This window comes from Myotis yumanensis, unplaced genomic scaffold, assembly GCF_028538775.1.
Source record: "Myotis yumanensis isolate MYYU_CA2020_CCGP unplaced genomic scaffold, mMyoYum1.0.hap1 SCAF_4, whole genome shotgun sequence".
In the NCBI taxonomy this organism is placed as follows: domain Eukaryota; kingdom Metazoa; phylum Chordata; class Mammalia; order Chiroptera; family Vespertilionidae; genus Myotis; species Myotis yumanensis.
The window spans coordinates 90,753,243-90,767,472 of NW_027223755.1; the positions used below are offsets into that span (position 1 = coordinate 90,753,243).

A 14,230-nucleotide genomic window follows, 5' to 3' on the forward strand; every position below is an offset into this window, starting at 1 on the left:
TGCTTCATAAAATGTGACTTGAATTATATGTATGTAACTAAATTAAAAAATTAAAACTTTTACCATTTCATCAACCTCCCTAAAAGTTTATAAGGGGAGACCACCTTGTATTTGAGTTTACCTTATATTCAGGCATACATATTCAAGAGAACATTCTTATAAGATAATGTGGTGAGCTGAATCGAGTAAATCTCCAGAGTATAAACTTATTTCACACACTTCACTTCTCTTCTCTGCTACATATGACCATCTTTTTGAGCAATTGTATATTAGGGCAATTTTATAACCAATCAACCCTCTTTTTGTTTGCAGATAATAATTTGAACATTATTATACTGATCCAAGTGTACTGTGTAAGTTTGATCACATTTAGTTATGTTTCAGAAAATGTGGTTATTCTCTCTCAGACACTAAGATAAAGCTAGGCCTTTAATTGATGGAAGGTTCTAAAGCCGTCATCCATCCATCATCCACAGCTTCATGAAGGCTTTGAGAGCACCTTAGCCAAAATATTGCTGTGTACCAATTAAACTGCACAAGGGCTGTGCCTAACAAGTATCAGATACAAGTATCAGATATCGTATTGAAGGGAGAACAAGTTATACTCCAAAGACATATACTAGTAGCGTATATCTTTTATCCATTTTCCTGAATAAGATAAGGCCAATAATGAAAAGAATTGGGAAATACTCAGAAGCCAGAAAAATAAATAACAAGGAAGTGTTCTACAGGGAACCAGTTTTATTTCTTCTGGCTTTTAAAATTAAATTAAAAAATATATTTGGGAATATAACACTCATCAGAACTGAGGAAAGCACAGTAAATCCAGTTGAAATTCTTAACCCCGCACTTTTATTATGCATACTTATTTAGTGTGTTTGCAAATTTTAATAGTTTATATTTGCTAGTTTTATGTTTTAAGTATTAAGAATATGTTATATCATCTCTATTAATTTACGTTAAAAATTGGCAGTACAGTGGGGCCTTGACTTACGAGTGTCCCGACTAACGAGTTTTTCGAGATACAAGCCGTCTCTCGGCCGATTTTTTGCATTGAGTTGCGAGCTAAAATTCAGGTTACGAGCCAGCTTCAGATACCCCACCGCTAGTTGGCGCAGCGAAGGTCACAGTGAACGCCACAACATCAGCTCAGCATCACATGTCTCACTCATTCACTTTTGATTTGACATACGAGTAATTTGAGTTACGAGCTCCGTCACGGAACGAATTAAACTCGTAAGTCAAGGCCCACTGTATTGTGTTTTTGGAAACTCTGAGATGTCTCTGTAATCAATGAAAATTTCCTGAACAGATAACAAATTAATAGAAAATATTCATTTTGTATCCAATGATGAGCCAGCCAAAGACTGAAAATATGGCCATATCTAACACTCATTAAAATAAAAATACTCAAATAAAACATTCTTGTTGTCTTAGTGATCATTAAGATAGCGCAAATTTTGCCAATTCTGAAATTAAGGTGCAACACATTGGAGATGGGGAAATTGGGAGGAGAACCCATTTAATTCCACAAATCTATCTTCCCTGGAATCAGCACAGAAAGCCAATTTCCAATACCATTCTAGCATGAAATCTTCTGCTGGTGCTAAAATGGTTGCATTTAAAGCTCATTTCCAAAGAGAATGCTGCTACTAAAGATAATGAGGAAATAATGGAAGAACTGGATGGAAAGTGAAATTCTGCCTGTTACTCAAAACAAAGAAGTACCCCTATGAGGTTCTCTCCTGTGTGACAAACTGCCAAATGTAACTGGCAACAGCAACAACAAAATTACTACCAAAGAGAAATAAACTGGGCTCACAAAGTCTAAATCTAATCAAAGTCCCCACTGCACATGCTGAAGAGCTCACCATTCTTCCGTTCGTTCAGAGGGGGTAAGTACTGACTGGACTGCAAGGAGAGTTCCTGGAATTCGTGGGCAACAGCTTCACTTTGAGGACTTGGAGCAAGATGGGCTAAAGGTCCCAATTCATCCTCAGTGTCTAGTGCCCCTGTGTGATCCATTGTGTTCCAGCCACTGGCAATGGGGAGTCCGAGACACCTCTTAAATGTGGTCTGTTGAAGAGACTGTCAAAATAAAGAATGTGTAAGTATGTGGTACATTTATTTTTCTTCAATTTGCACAAAAGTATTAAAATGGGATCCCTTAGTACTAGTTCAGTTTCCCTGCTATGCGGCAGTTGCCCTCTCTGGACCTCAGGTTCTTGTACAACACACAGGAACAATATATTTCCCATCTAACAACTAGGTAAATAAAAGCTGCAAGTATTCTGTATGATATTTTGGACAGTTTAAAGAAAAGTTATAGTTACTGGTGTCATTACTTAAAGATTTTAATGCAATCTAAAATGAGACAAAGTCAACTGAAGCTGATGAAAATAAAAAAGCAGTCTGGCTTGAAAACCTACTTTAACTGCTACAAATTAACCTGATTGACAGAGAAATCAATAATTGAAGCATCAAAGACACAATAAAAACCCTAAATATGTGACACTGGCTTAGGAACTGAGCGGTGGGCAGCAAAAACAAACTGTTACTGAAAGCTAGAAGGATGGCGGGCCATATCATTCAGTGGCAAAACATTTGATAAAACTGTTGCCTGCTTAGTAGCGTTTCATACCACAGTTTGTTTATTCATTCATCTATAGGTGGACACTGAATTGTTTACAGTTTTTACCTATTAGAAAATAAAGATGCTATGAACATTCCTATACATTATTATTTATTTTTTTTTTTTTTGAGAGAGAGAGAGAGAGAAGGAGAGAGAGAGACAGAAAGGAAGTGCCGGAAGCCGGTCCATCCTTGCTGCTTGACACAGTCGCTGCAGGAAAGAAACATCTGCACAGCATATGTTTCAATGGACCTGGCGTATATAGCATACTGCTCTTAATATGTTTGCTCCCTTTAGCGCCATGTGTTTTAACCAAGGTCACCTCTCCGAGAAAGGTTGTTTCCCCAGGTGGGGATCTTTCCCTGAGGTTAGGGAGGGGATACAACCCCTTAATTAAGTGCCAGGCGGGTAGTTAAGCTACATAATCTTTACTCCCTGGAATGGAGATAAGAAACGCCCTAACCTTTGTAATAGAAATTGACAGGATTAAAATCGGCTGGTATAAATACGGATGTAACAAGACAATAAACATCAGATCCTCATCAGTTCCTAACCAGAACTCCGAGCAGAACTTTGGCTGGAGATCCTGGCTAGAGGTCCTGACTAGGCTGCTGATCAACTGAAGGCTGTCTTCGTGTCATTCCTTCTTCGCCGACTCCGTCCACACCTTTGGGGACCCCTGGACCCGCTGGGGTTGGACCCCAGCAAGGAAGGGATAAAGACAGAGAGAGAAACATTGATGTGAGGGACACCTCGACTGGTTGCCTCCTGCACACGCCCTGGTCAGGGCCGGGAATCGAGTTGCAACAGAGGTATGTGCCCTTGACCGAAACTGAACCCAGAAGGAAGCCTTCAGTCCAAGGGCCGGTGCACTATCCATTGAGCCAAAACGGCTAGAGCTCTTGTACAAGCATTTACATGGGTACATGCTTTCACTCCTCTTGGGCAAATACCTAGGAATGAAAGGGCTAAATCACATGGCAGCTGCATGTTCAGATTTTAAAGAAACTGACAACCTGTTTTTAAAGTGGTTGTGCTATTTTACATTCTTACCAGCAGTGAATGAGAGTTCTACTTTCTAACCAACACTTGATTATGATCAATCTTTTTAGTTATTTTATTTTCATATTTAAAATTAGATGGTTTATTTTCTTATCATTTTGAAAGTTCTTTATATATCCTGAACAAAAGTCCTTTATCAGGTATGTAATTTGCAAATATTTTCTCCAAGTCAATGCCTTATTTTACTATACTCTTAATAGTGTTTTGTAAAGAACAGATGCTTTGAATTTGATGAAGTCCAATTTATCAATTTTTTCCTTTATGAAACATGTTTTTAGTGTTGAAGCTAGGAAATCTTTGATTAACCCAAGGTCACAAAGATGAGCTCGTGTTTTCTTTTAGATATTTTATAGTTTTTGTTTTACATTTAAGTCTATGATCCACTTTGGGTTAATTTTTATATATGTTGTGATATCTGAATCAAAGTTTTCTGGTTTTCTTTTTTGGCATAAGGACATCTGATTGTCTCAGCACCATTTGTAGAAAAGGTAATCTTTTCTTCACTAAATTGCCTTGGCACCTTTGTTGCAAGTCAACTGACCATGTATATGTGGATCGATTTCTTGGCTCTATATTTAGTTTCCAGAAAGGAGAGAACCACAAAAGAGGACCCCTAAATTCCGTGTATAAACTCTGCCCAAGCCTCTGGTTGACCCCTAAGTTATGCACATACAGGGCAGACTCCCAACAGCCCAACTAAGGCAAAAAGGATATAACCGAGATTTCATAGAAAAGACGGTGTTTGCAAAAGTGAATTCAGCAAAGTTAACTGTGTGTTAAAATATAGCAATACTGCTGAGAGGGAACCTTACAGAATCCAGAGTTTCTTATAACTATGCATCCAGAATTCCACGTCCAACAAAAATACCCTTTTTAAGTGAAGGCAAAATTGTCACCAGCAAACACATGCTACAAGTAATGCTAAAAGAATTTCTTCAGGCTGAAGGGCAGTGTTACCATATAGAAACTTGAATATTAGGAATGAAAAACATCAGAAACAGTAAACATGTAGATAAATACAAAAGATTATTTTTTCCTCTTCATTTCTTTAATATTATGATTCAAATAAAATTATAGCACTGTTCTGGGGTTTACAATGATATATATGTAGTATAGATTTGTTTTTGTTCCCCTATTTTTTTCTAACTTAACTCCTGGTTTGATTACTCAAATGTTCTTATATTTCAAAAGACTGTATAAATTCATAGAATAGCAATATTTTAACTGAAAGGTATCTTAGAACCAAGGTCTAGTATAAGTGATTCTTAACCTTCCTCACAATATCATAATCATTTGAGGGGAAAAAAAATCCCTGATGGATTAGGGCAAGGAGGATCTATAGAAATTTTGATACAATTGGTCTTGATAGAGTGATTCTAATGTGTAGCCAGGTTGAGATTCATTAATGTAGTAGAACCTCCTCCCCCCCATTTTATAGAGAATAAGTCATCTGCCCAATGAGTGGGAAGAGAAGTCAGTAGCAAACTATTACACCATGTGTGAAAAATAACAGAATATAAGTAGGTATGAAGTGCTATAGGAACCTAAGAATTAAATGCCTAATTTTATTTGGGTAAACTAGGAAAGTCTTGAAGGGTAAATAGAAGTTGGTAGGGACGGAAATTTTTCTCATCAAAGTACAGTGGTATGAACAGTTATCACCTAACAGCAACGGTTTGATGGGACCAGTGTAGAAAAGGCATGGCTTGGGGGTGGAGAGAGCAGAAGATAAGCTGGTGTGGTAAGTTAAAGCACAATTGTGAAGTAATATGGACTCTATATAATCAGGTTGGTATTTTAGAAAGGTAATCCTGGCAGAGGTAGGTAACTAGTAAAATCTCTTGCTAAAATGCTGAAGGACTAAGTTAAGATGGTAGAAATGCAGAATAGGGAATAAATTCCAATTAACATTTAAGAGGCAAGATTTTAAGGCTTGATGACTGGCTAATTTGAAAAGAAAAATAAAGAACTGAGAGTAGTGGAGGCTTTTAGAACTGTGCAGTTGGAAAGCTGGAATGAGTAGTAGGGAAGATGAAAGTAAATGGAGAATCTACAGGCCCCTTGGAGGGAGCTCTAAAAAAATGTGGCTAGAGATATAGGGATTTAATTTTGGGCAAGATACTTAACCTCTCAGGGACTCAGTTTCCTAATTTAAAAAATGAAAATAACAAGTGAAAATAAGAAAAGGGTAGAATATTTACTACATTTCTACTAAGCTTGGCACCAAGCCGCATCTTTGTGTGCCTTAATTTTTCCCTAACGACCTCTCTGTGGGTAGGTATTATTCTCATTTTACAGATGAGAAAACTAAGGCTTGGAAAAATTAAACAAATTTGAGAGATTAACATCAACTTTAGAGCCCATATTCTTTCACAATAACACAATATTTATGTGCCAAAAACGCCAATAAGTTGGAGCAAATAATTGGGAGAGACAGAAATATTTGGGGGAGAGGGGAGTCATGAGAAAGAGGAAGATAAAGCTGTGAAAAGATCCATTTATACAATTTTTTAACATCCACATTGAAGGCCCAGAGCATTAGGCACTGGGATGGGCACTGGGGTTCCACTGACAACTCAATCATATCCCTGTATCTCCTGGATGTCAAGACCATGTCAATTAGGCAATTATAATGTAACATAAGTGCTTAACAGGTGTTAGTAAAACATGTTTGCTTCGTGACAGATGAAGGAAACCCTTTCCTTGTTCCATTTTAGAAAACTCTCACAGTATAACTATCTGGAATTAAACTCTGAAGCAGAAAAAAAAATGAAATCTACAGTCACAGATGTATTGAATATAAAAGAATGTTTTTGACATCAGGTAAAAGTGTTTCAAATAAACAACTTCTAAGCAGGGGTTTTCTTTGTAGCAGCTGGATTTTTATATATCACCATAAAATACATAGCAAAAATGTTATAAGAATACCAAATTCTGAGAATACACTATATAGAAAAAGTTACATAACTGTTCTATGCTTGAAGTGGCAGTTATAGTTCTAAAAATGCCAGTGAGATGATTTATTTTTTAACTTGTTTACTGTAGATTTGTTTTAAATTAACATAACATGGAACAAATTCCATACTTAACATCTTAAAAAATGATGCATTCTTAAGTACTACAACTAATACTTAAGTAAACACTATTTCTGAAATATTCATTGTGATCCATCCATAAATAAAAATTTGAATTAGCAAAATTTAAAACACATGTGGCTTTCAAATTGCCATATAAAAAGATATATATAAAGAACTAGAAAATTTTATTAGTTCTCCAAGTAAAATGACCAAAACCCAAGTCTTTTAACAGCTTGAACAATTGCATTTTCCAAATTTATTAAAAATGAATGATTCTCAGAGAGTAAGAACTGGTTGGAGAATTAATTTTAAGCTAAGATGATTTCCATATTTAGCAACTACTGGGTCAAAAAGGAACTCTAATTTTGTTGAACCACAAATTAGCATTTGATTTAAATGCTAAGAATATTTGTAAACATATTAAATGTTTTTTAATATATATATTAAAAATTGTATATATGTGTGTGTATGTGTATATATATATATATATACATATATATATATATATATACACATATATATATATATATATTTCAGAGAGGAAGGAAGAGGGAGAGAAGGATAGAAACATCAGTGATGAGAGAGAATCATTGATTGGCTGCCTCCTGCACACCGCACACTGGGGATCGAGCCCACAACCCAGTCATGTGCCCTTGACTGGAATTGAACTCGGAAGTCTTCAGTCCACAGGCCGATGCTCTACCCACTGAGCCAAACCAGCTAAGGCATAAATGTTTTATTTAACAGATAAAAAATATACTGTACTCCAATTTCCCAATTCTGTAAGACAGTGAAGAAAGGAGGATGGGAAAAGGAAACAAAGACAGAACGAGAGAAAGGAGAAGAGAAAGGCATACTAAAAAGAGGGAAATTTGTTCTCTAACTCTTTATTCTTTTTGATATTAGGAATCACTAGAATGTAAACAAAGATATTTTGCTAAATTCAAAGGTATTGCAAAATACATGAAAAAAATCAAAGTTTAATTTACCTGCCCAAATTATTGTAACTAGTTAAGTAGCAGAGGTGGGACCATGAGTCCCCTACCTTGTAATCTAGTTCTTTGGTTTCTAATTAACCAAAAGAGAAACCCTATTATCTAAGGCAACCATGCCAGGTAGTTTGACGGTAAACCAAAAAAAACTCAGTTAAAGAGGAGTCATTAAAAATGATACTCAATTTTGAAACATTTTCTTTTGAATTAGACTGCATAAATGTCCATTTGTCTGCCAGTCTCCCAATGTAGGGCCATGATTTTCTCTTCCCAGATGTGTCAGGACCTTGGCATAAACCATGACTATCTGTAATTTCTAGTTTCCATTTCTTTAAAGTAGAACAAAAATTTAAAAGATTTTGAGCACAGAATGCATCAACGTTTTTATAATTTTTTACCCAATATTTTTAGTTTCTCGCCTACACTCAATTCAAAAGTATTAAGTAATATGCCTCTATGTTCCCAAACATTTAACTTTTTTTGCATTCTTATTTCATCAGTTTACATAATATTTAGTCAAACTACATAATTATGATTACTACAACTACTGGCATAAACAGATTTAGGAATAAACACAGCTGACTTTTGGTTAGCATACAACTTAGTGAGAACAGATGCATCACCAGACTTCAGTGTCATTTCCTAGCCATGACCATTCAGGATGTCCTAAGACAAGGGGATTGGAGAGAGTGGTAATCCAACAAACTGAACAAGTGGAGGATAGAAAAGAGAGGTTCTTCCACAAAGCATTTTAAAGATTTATGTTGATGCCAAGGACATCTCAATTAGAAATTTGGGTCTTTTAAAGTTTTAAAGTTTTCTGGAATCTGTTAATACAAATTACTACTTAGATATTATGTCATTACTGTCTATTTTTATGCAAATGTGTTAATACTGTACTCTAAAATAACAGTTCAGAGTACACACCAAATTAAAGTTCACATTCAGAGTTTTCTAACAGCATTCTAGTACAACTATGAACACATTTCGAACACTATTAGTTCAATATGAAATAATCTATTCTCACTGTATCATAGTCCTTCAAAATACTTGTGAATTCTTCTCTGTATTAAACATACTGATATCTATAATAACAAAAGCATAATATGCAAATTGACCAAACCACCGAACAACTGAACGACCGTCCAGATGACCTTCCGGACAATGCCAGGGCTGAGAGGGTGGCCGACGCAGCCGGGGCTGTGAAGGCCTACTCTTGCACAAATTTTGTGCATTGGGCCTCTAGTATATCATAAAATAGCAATTTTAATCAACTGTGAAAATTGTACTAAGAGTTTTCTGTTAAGATATAATTCATATGCCAAAAATTCATCATTTTAAATTGTACAACTCAATAATTTTTAGTATGTTCACAAGATGTGCAACCATTACCGTCTAATTTCAGAACATTGGTTTCACATCTAAAAATAAATCCCATATGCATTAGTAGTCATTTCCTGTTCTCTCTACTCCCAGTTCCTGGCAACCACTAATCTATGGCTTTCCTGTTCTAAATATTTTGTATCAATAGAACATACAATGGATTTGCAGATTCTGGACACTTCATATCAACAGAATCATATAATACGTGGCCTTTTGTGTATAACTCCTTTCACTTGACATGTTTTCAAGATTCATTCATGTTGTACCAGGTATAAGTATTCCCTTCCTTTTTATGGCTGAATAATATTCCATTGTGTGGATCTACCACAATTTGTTTACCCATTCTTCAGTTAACAGACTTTGGATTATTTCTGCTTTTTGGCTACAATGAATAATTTGCTATGAACATTCATTTACAACTTTTTGTGTAACATATGTTTTCAATTCTCTTGGGTATTTTCATGGGAGTGAAATAACTGGGTCACATAGTAACTTTATGCTTAATTGCCTGAGGAACTATCCAACTGTTGGTCACAGTGGCTGCATCATTTTACATTCCTACCAGCAAAATATAAGGGTTCCAATTTCTCCAAATCCTCCTTAAAGAAAAAACAACAACACATAGTTATCCTAGTGGCCATGAAGTAGTAGCTCACTGTGGTTTTGATGCGCAATTTCCTAATGACTAATGATGTTGAGCATCTTTTTATGGATATCTACACTAATAAAAGAGAAACATGGTAATTGGCGTACAAAAGCTACCCTTTTCATTGGCTAATCAGTGAGTATATGCAAATTAACTGTCAGCCAAGATGGTGGCCGGCAGCCAGGCAGCTGGAAGCGAACATGAGGCTTGCTTGCTGCAGTGAAGGAGGACTCCAACGTTCCCTGCCTCACTTTCCGGCCTCTGAACTACAACTCTAAAACTATGTACTATGTTGCAAATAAGAAAATAAACAAAACCCCAGAAACTGGCTTTCAGTCAGCCGGGCTTTAGCAACATTGTATCGATGTTTTCAGCTGCGAGGCCTCAGAGCTAAAGCTGGCCCAGAATAAAAAAAAAAAAAAGAAAAGAAGGAGCGGTTGGAAGCTTCAGTCACTCGCTTCGGGAAAACAGCCCTCAGCCCTTCACCCAGACTGGCCAGGCACCCCAGTGGGGACCCCTACCCTGATCCAGGACACCCTTCAGGGCAAACCAGCCGGCCCCCACCCGTGCACCAGGACTCTATCCTATATACTAAAAGGGTAATATGCCTCCCGGCACTGGGATCAGCAGAGCAGTGAGGCTCCCGGCACCGGGATCAGCGTGACAGGGGGCAACGCCCAAACCCCCTGATCAGCCCTGCTCTGTGCCTGATAGGGGGGAGCTTCCCAATCCCCTGACTGCCCTGCACCTCTGTGTTTGACAGGGTGCAGTGCACCAACCCCCTGATCGGCCCTGCTCTGTGTGTGACAGGGTGCAGCACACCAACTCCCTGATCAGCCCTGCTCTGTGGGTGATAGAGGGTGGCGCCCCAACCCCCCTCCACAGGCCTTGCTCTGTGTGTGACAGGGTAGACCCATAACCTCCCCATTGGCCCTGCCCTGAGTGTGACAGGGTGCAGCGCCCCAACCCCCTGATCCGCCCTGCTCTGTGTGTGACAGGGGGCGGTGCCCCAACCCCCTGATAGGCCCTGCTCTGTGGGTGACAGGGTGCAGTGCCCCAACCCCCGGATCTGCCCTGCTCTGTGTGTGACAGGGGGCGGTGCCCCAACTCCCCTATCGGCCCTACTCTGTGAGTGACGGGGGGAGCTCCTCAACCCCCTGATCGGCCCTGCTCTGTGCATGACAGGGTATGGAGCCCCAACACCCCTGATGGGCCCTGCTCTGTGCGTGACAGGGGGCAGCACCCCAACCCCCTGATTGGCCCTGCTCTGTGCGTGACAGGGGGTGGTACCGCAACCTCCCCATCGACCCTGCCTTGAGTGTGACAGGGGGCAGTGCCCCAACCCCCCAATCGGCCCTACCCTGAGCGTGACTGAGAGTGGCATGGCAACCTCCCGATCCGCCCTGCTCTGTGCATGACGGGGCGGCGCCCCAACTCCCCAATCGGCCCTGCTCTGAGCCTGACCAGGGGCTGCGCCTAGGTATTGGGCCTGCCCTCTGCCACCCGGAAGCAGGTCTAAGCCAGCAGGTCGTTATCTCCCGAGGTGTCCCAGACTGCGAGAGGGCACAGGCCTGGCTGGGGGACCCCCCTCCCCCGAGTGCACAAATTTTTGTGCACCGGGGCTCTAGTATATATATATATATATATATATATATATATATATATATATACACACACACACACACACACACACACACACACACACACATATACATATATATATTCTTTGGAGAAATGCCCATTTGAAAATTAGGTTATTTGGCCCTGGCAGGTGTGGCTCAGTTGGTTGTAGCGTTGTCCCATACACCAAAAGATTGTGGGTTCAATTCCCGTTCAGGGCACATACCTAGGTTGCAGGTTCAATCCCCGGTCTGGCTGGGGGGTTACAGAAGGCAGCCGATCAATATTCTCACATCTCTCTCTCTAATAAAAGAATAAATAAGTAAGTAAGTAAATAAACAAATAAATAAATATTTAGGTCATTTGTCTTTTTATTGAGTTGGAATATTTCTTTCTGTGTATGTGTGATTCTCAATATTATTAATTACTTGGGAAATGCACTTAAAACCACAATGAGATACCACTTTACACTCACCAGAATGACTATAACAAATAAGACAGTCCTGGCCAGGTGGCTCATTTGGTAGGGGCATCATCCTGTATACCAAAAGGTTGCAGGTTTAATTCACAGTCAGGGCAAGACGGGTGAGCAGCCGATCAAGGTTGCCCTCTCACATTGATGGTTCTCTCTCTCTCTCTTTCTCCTAATTTCCCTCCCTCCCTCTCTCCCTCTAAAATCAATTTAAAAGACACTTACTTATGTACAAGGGAGCTCCCATAAGACTGTTGGTTGATTCCTTAACAGAAACTTTGCAAATCAAGAGAGATTGGCACAAAATACTAAAAATGATGAAAAGTAAGGACCTACAATCAAGATTATTCTTCCTGGCAAGCGTATCATTTAGAACTGAAGGAGAGATATGTTCCAGACAAGAAAAAGCTAATGAAGATCATCACCACTAAATCAGTATTACAATATACTAGAGGCCCGGTGCACGAAATTCGTGCACAGGAGAAGGGAGTCTCTCAGCCTGGCCTGCACCCTCTCGCAATCTGGGACCAATGGCTCCTAACTGCTCACCTGCCTGCCTGCCTGATCACCCCTAACCACTCACCTGCCTGCCTGATCGCACAAAACCACTCGCCCACCTGCCTGATCGCCCCTAACCATTCTGCCTGCCTGCCTGATCGCCCCTAACTGCTTGCCTGCCTGCCTGATTGCCCCTAACCACTTTGCCTGCCTGATTGCCCCTAACCACTCTGCCTGCCTGTCTGATTGCCCCTAACTGCTCGCCTGCCTGCCTGATTGTCCCTAACTGCTCACCTGCCTGCCTGAGCGCCCCTAACTGCTAGCCTGCCTGCCTGATCGCCCCTAACCACCTCTGCCTTGGCCACTGCCGTGACAGCTTCGTCCGGAAAGATGTCCGTCCAGAAGGATGTCCAGCTGTCCTGTCTAATTAGCATATTATGTTTTTATTATTATAGATATTAGAGAGACATCTTTAAAAAACAAAAGATTAGAAATGCAAATAAGAAAAAAATAAATTTTCACTGACAAAGGCAAATAGTTAATAAAGTCAACTGCCCTGGCTGATTTAGCTCAGTGGATAGAGCATCGGCCTGTGGACTGAAGAGTCCCGGGTTCAATTCCTGTCAAGGGCACAGGGGGAGCCTCCGCCTCTCAGCCAGAAGCTGGGCTCATGGCTGGCGAGCACAGTGGCAGTGGTGGGAGCTTCTCCTGCCTCCACAGCAGCGCTAAGAATGTCCCTGCTTAGGCAGGGAGCGGGCCTAAGCCATCAGTCTGACATCCCCCAAAGGCTCCTGGACTGCGAGAGGGTTCAGGCTGGGCTGAGGGACCTCCCCCCTCCCCCCAATTGCACAAATTTCATGCACTGGGTCTCTAGTATTAGATATTTGGTAATTGATATTTTAGAACATTTCACCCAAAAGCAGCAGAATATACATTCCTTTCAAGTGCACACTGAACATTTTCCAGGACATACATGTTAGGCCACAGAACAAACCTATATAAATTTAAGAAGACTGAAATCACATTTAGCATCTTCTCGGATCATAATGGTAGGAAGTAACTCAGCAAAGTGGAACTAGACAAAACATACCTCAACATAATAAAGTGTATATATGACAAGAAGAAAACTGAAAAAAGGGGGAGGGGGGGCTAAATAACATGCTACTAAACAATGAGATCAAGGAAGAAATCAAAAGATACCTTGAGATAAATGAAAATTAAGATATAAATTTATGCCAAAACCGGTTTGGCTCAGTGGATAGAGCGTCGACCTGCGGACTGAAGGGTCCCGGGTTCGATTCCGGTCAAGGGCATGTACGTGGGTTGCAGGCACATCCCCCGTGGGAGATGTGCAGGAGGCAGCTGGTCGATGTTTCTCTCTCATCGATGTTTCTAACTATCTATCTCTCTCCCTTCCTTTCTGTAAAAAATCAATAAAATATATTTAAAAAAAAAAAAAGATATAAATTTATGAGACACAGCCAAAGTAGTTCTAAGAGGGAATGGATAGCAAACATGTCTACCTCAAGAAACAAGAAAGAAGTCTCAAATAAACAATCTAACCTTACACCTAAAGGAACTGGAACTAGAACAAGAACAAGTAAAGCATACAGTGAGAAGAAGGAAAGAAATGGTAAAGATCAGAGTAAAAATAAACAAAATAGAGCCTAAAAAATGAACAGAAAAGATCAATGAAACCAAGAGCTGGTTCTTTGAAAAGATAAACAAAATTGAACTGTGTGTGTGACTGGGATAATGTGATGGAGTGGTTTCTGGCAGAGGTGAGGGTGAATTTTATTGTTTAATTTAGAGGATGTTTATTAAATCTGGGAACAGTGAAACAAGAAA

At 39.7% G+C, this 14,230-nt stretch overlaps 1 protein-coding gene across 3 annotated transcripts in view; it reads right to left on the reverse strand.

Annotated features, from left to right (window-relative positions):
* The window catches only part of MRTFB (myocardin related transcription factor B), a 200,475-nt gene that overhangs the window by 129,676 nt on the left and 56,569 nt on the right, over window positions 1–14,230 (reverse strand). For all 3 annotated transcript variants that reach the window (XR_011471248.1, XM_070412950.1, XM_070412949.1), the window contains exon 3: window positions 1,872–2,088. Coding sequence is in view for 2 of the 3 variants with exons in the window: in XM_070412950.1 (XP_070269051.1) it covers window positions 1,872–2,025 (154 nt within the window). In the remaining variant the exon portion in view is untranslated. The remainder of the gene's footprint in view (window positions 1–1,871; window positions 2,089–14,230) is intronic.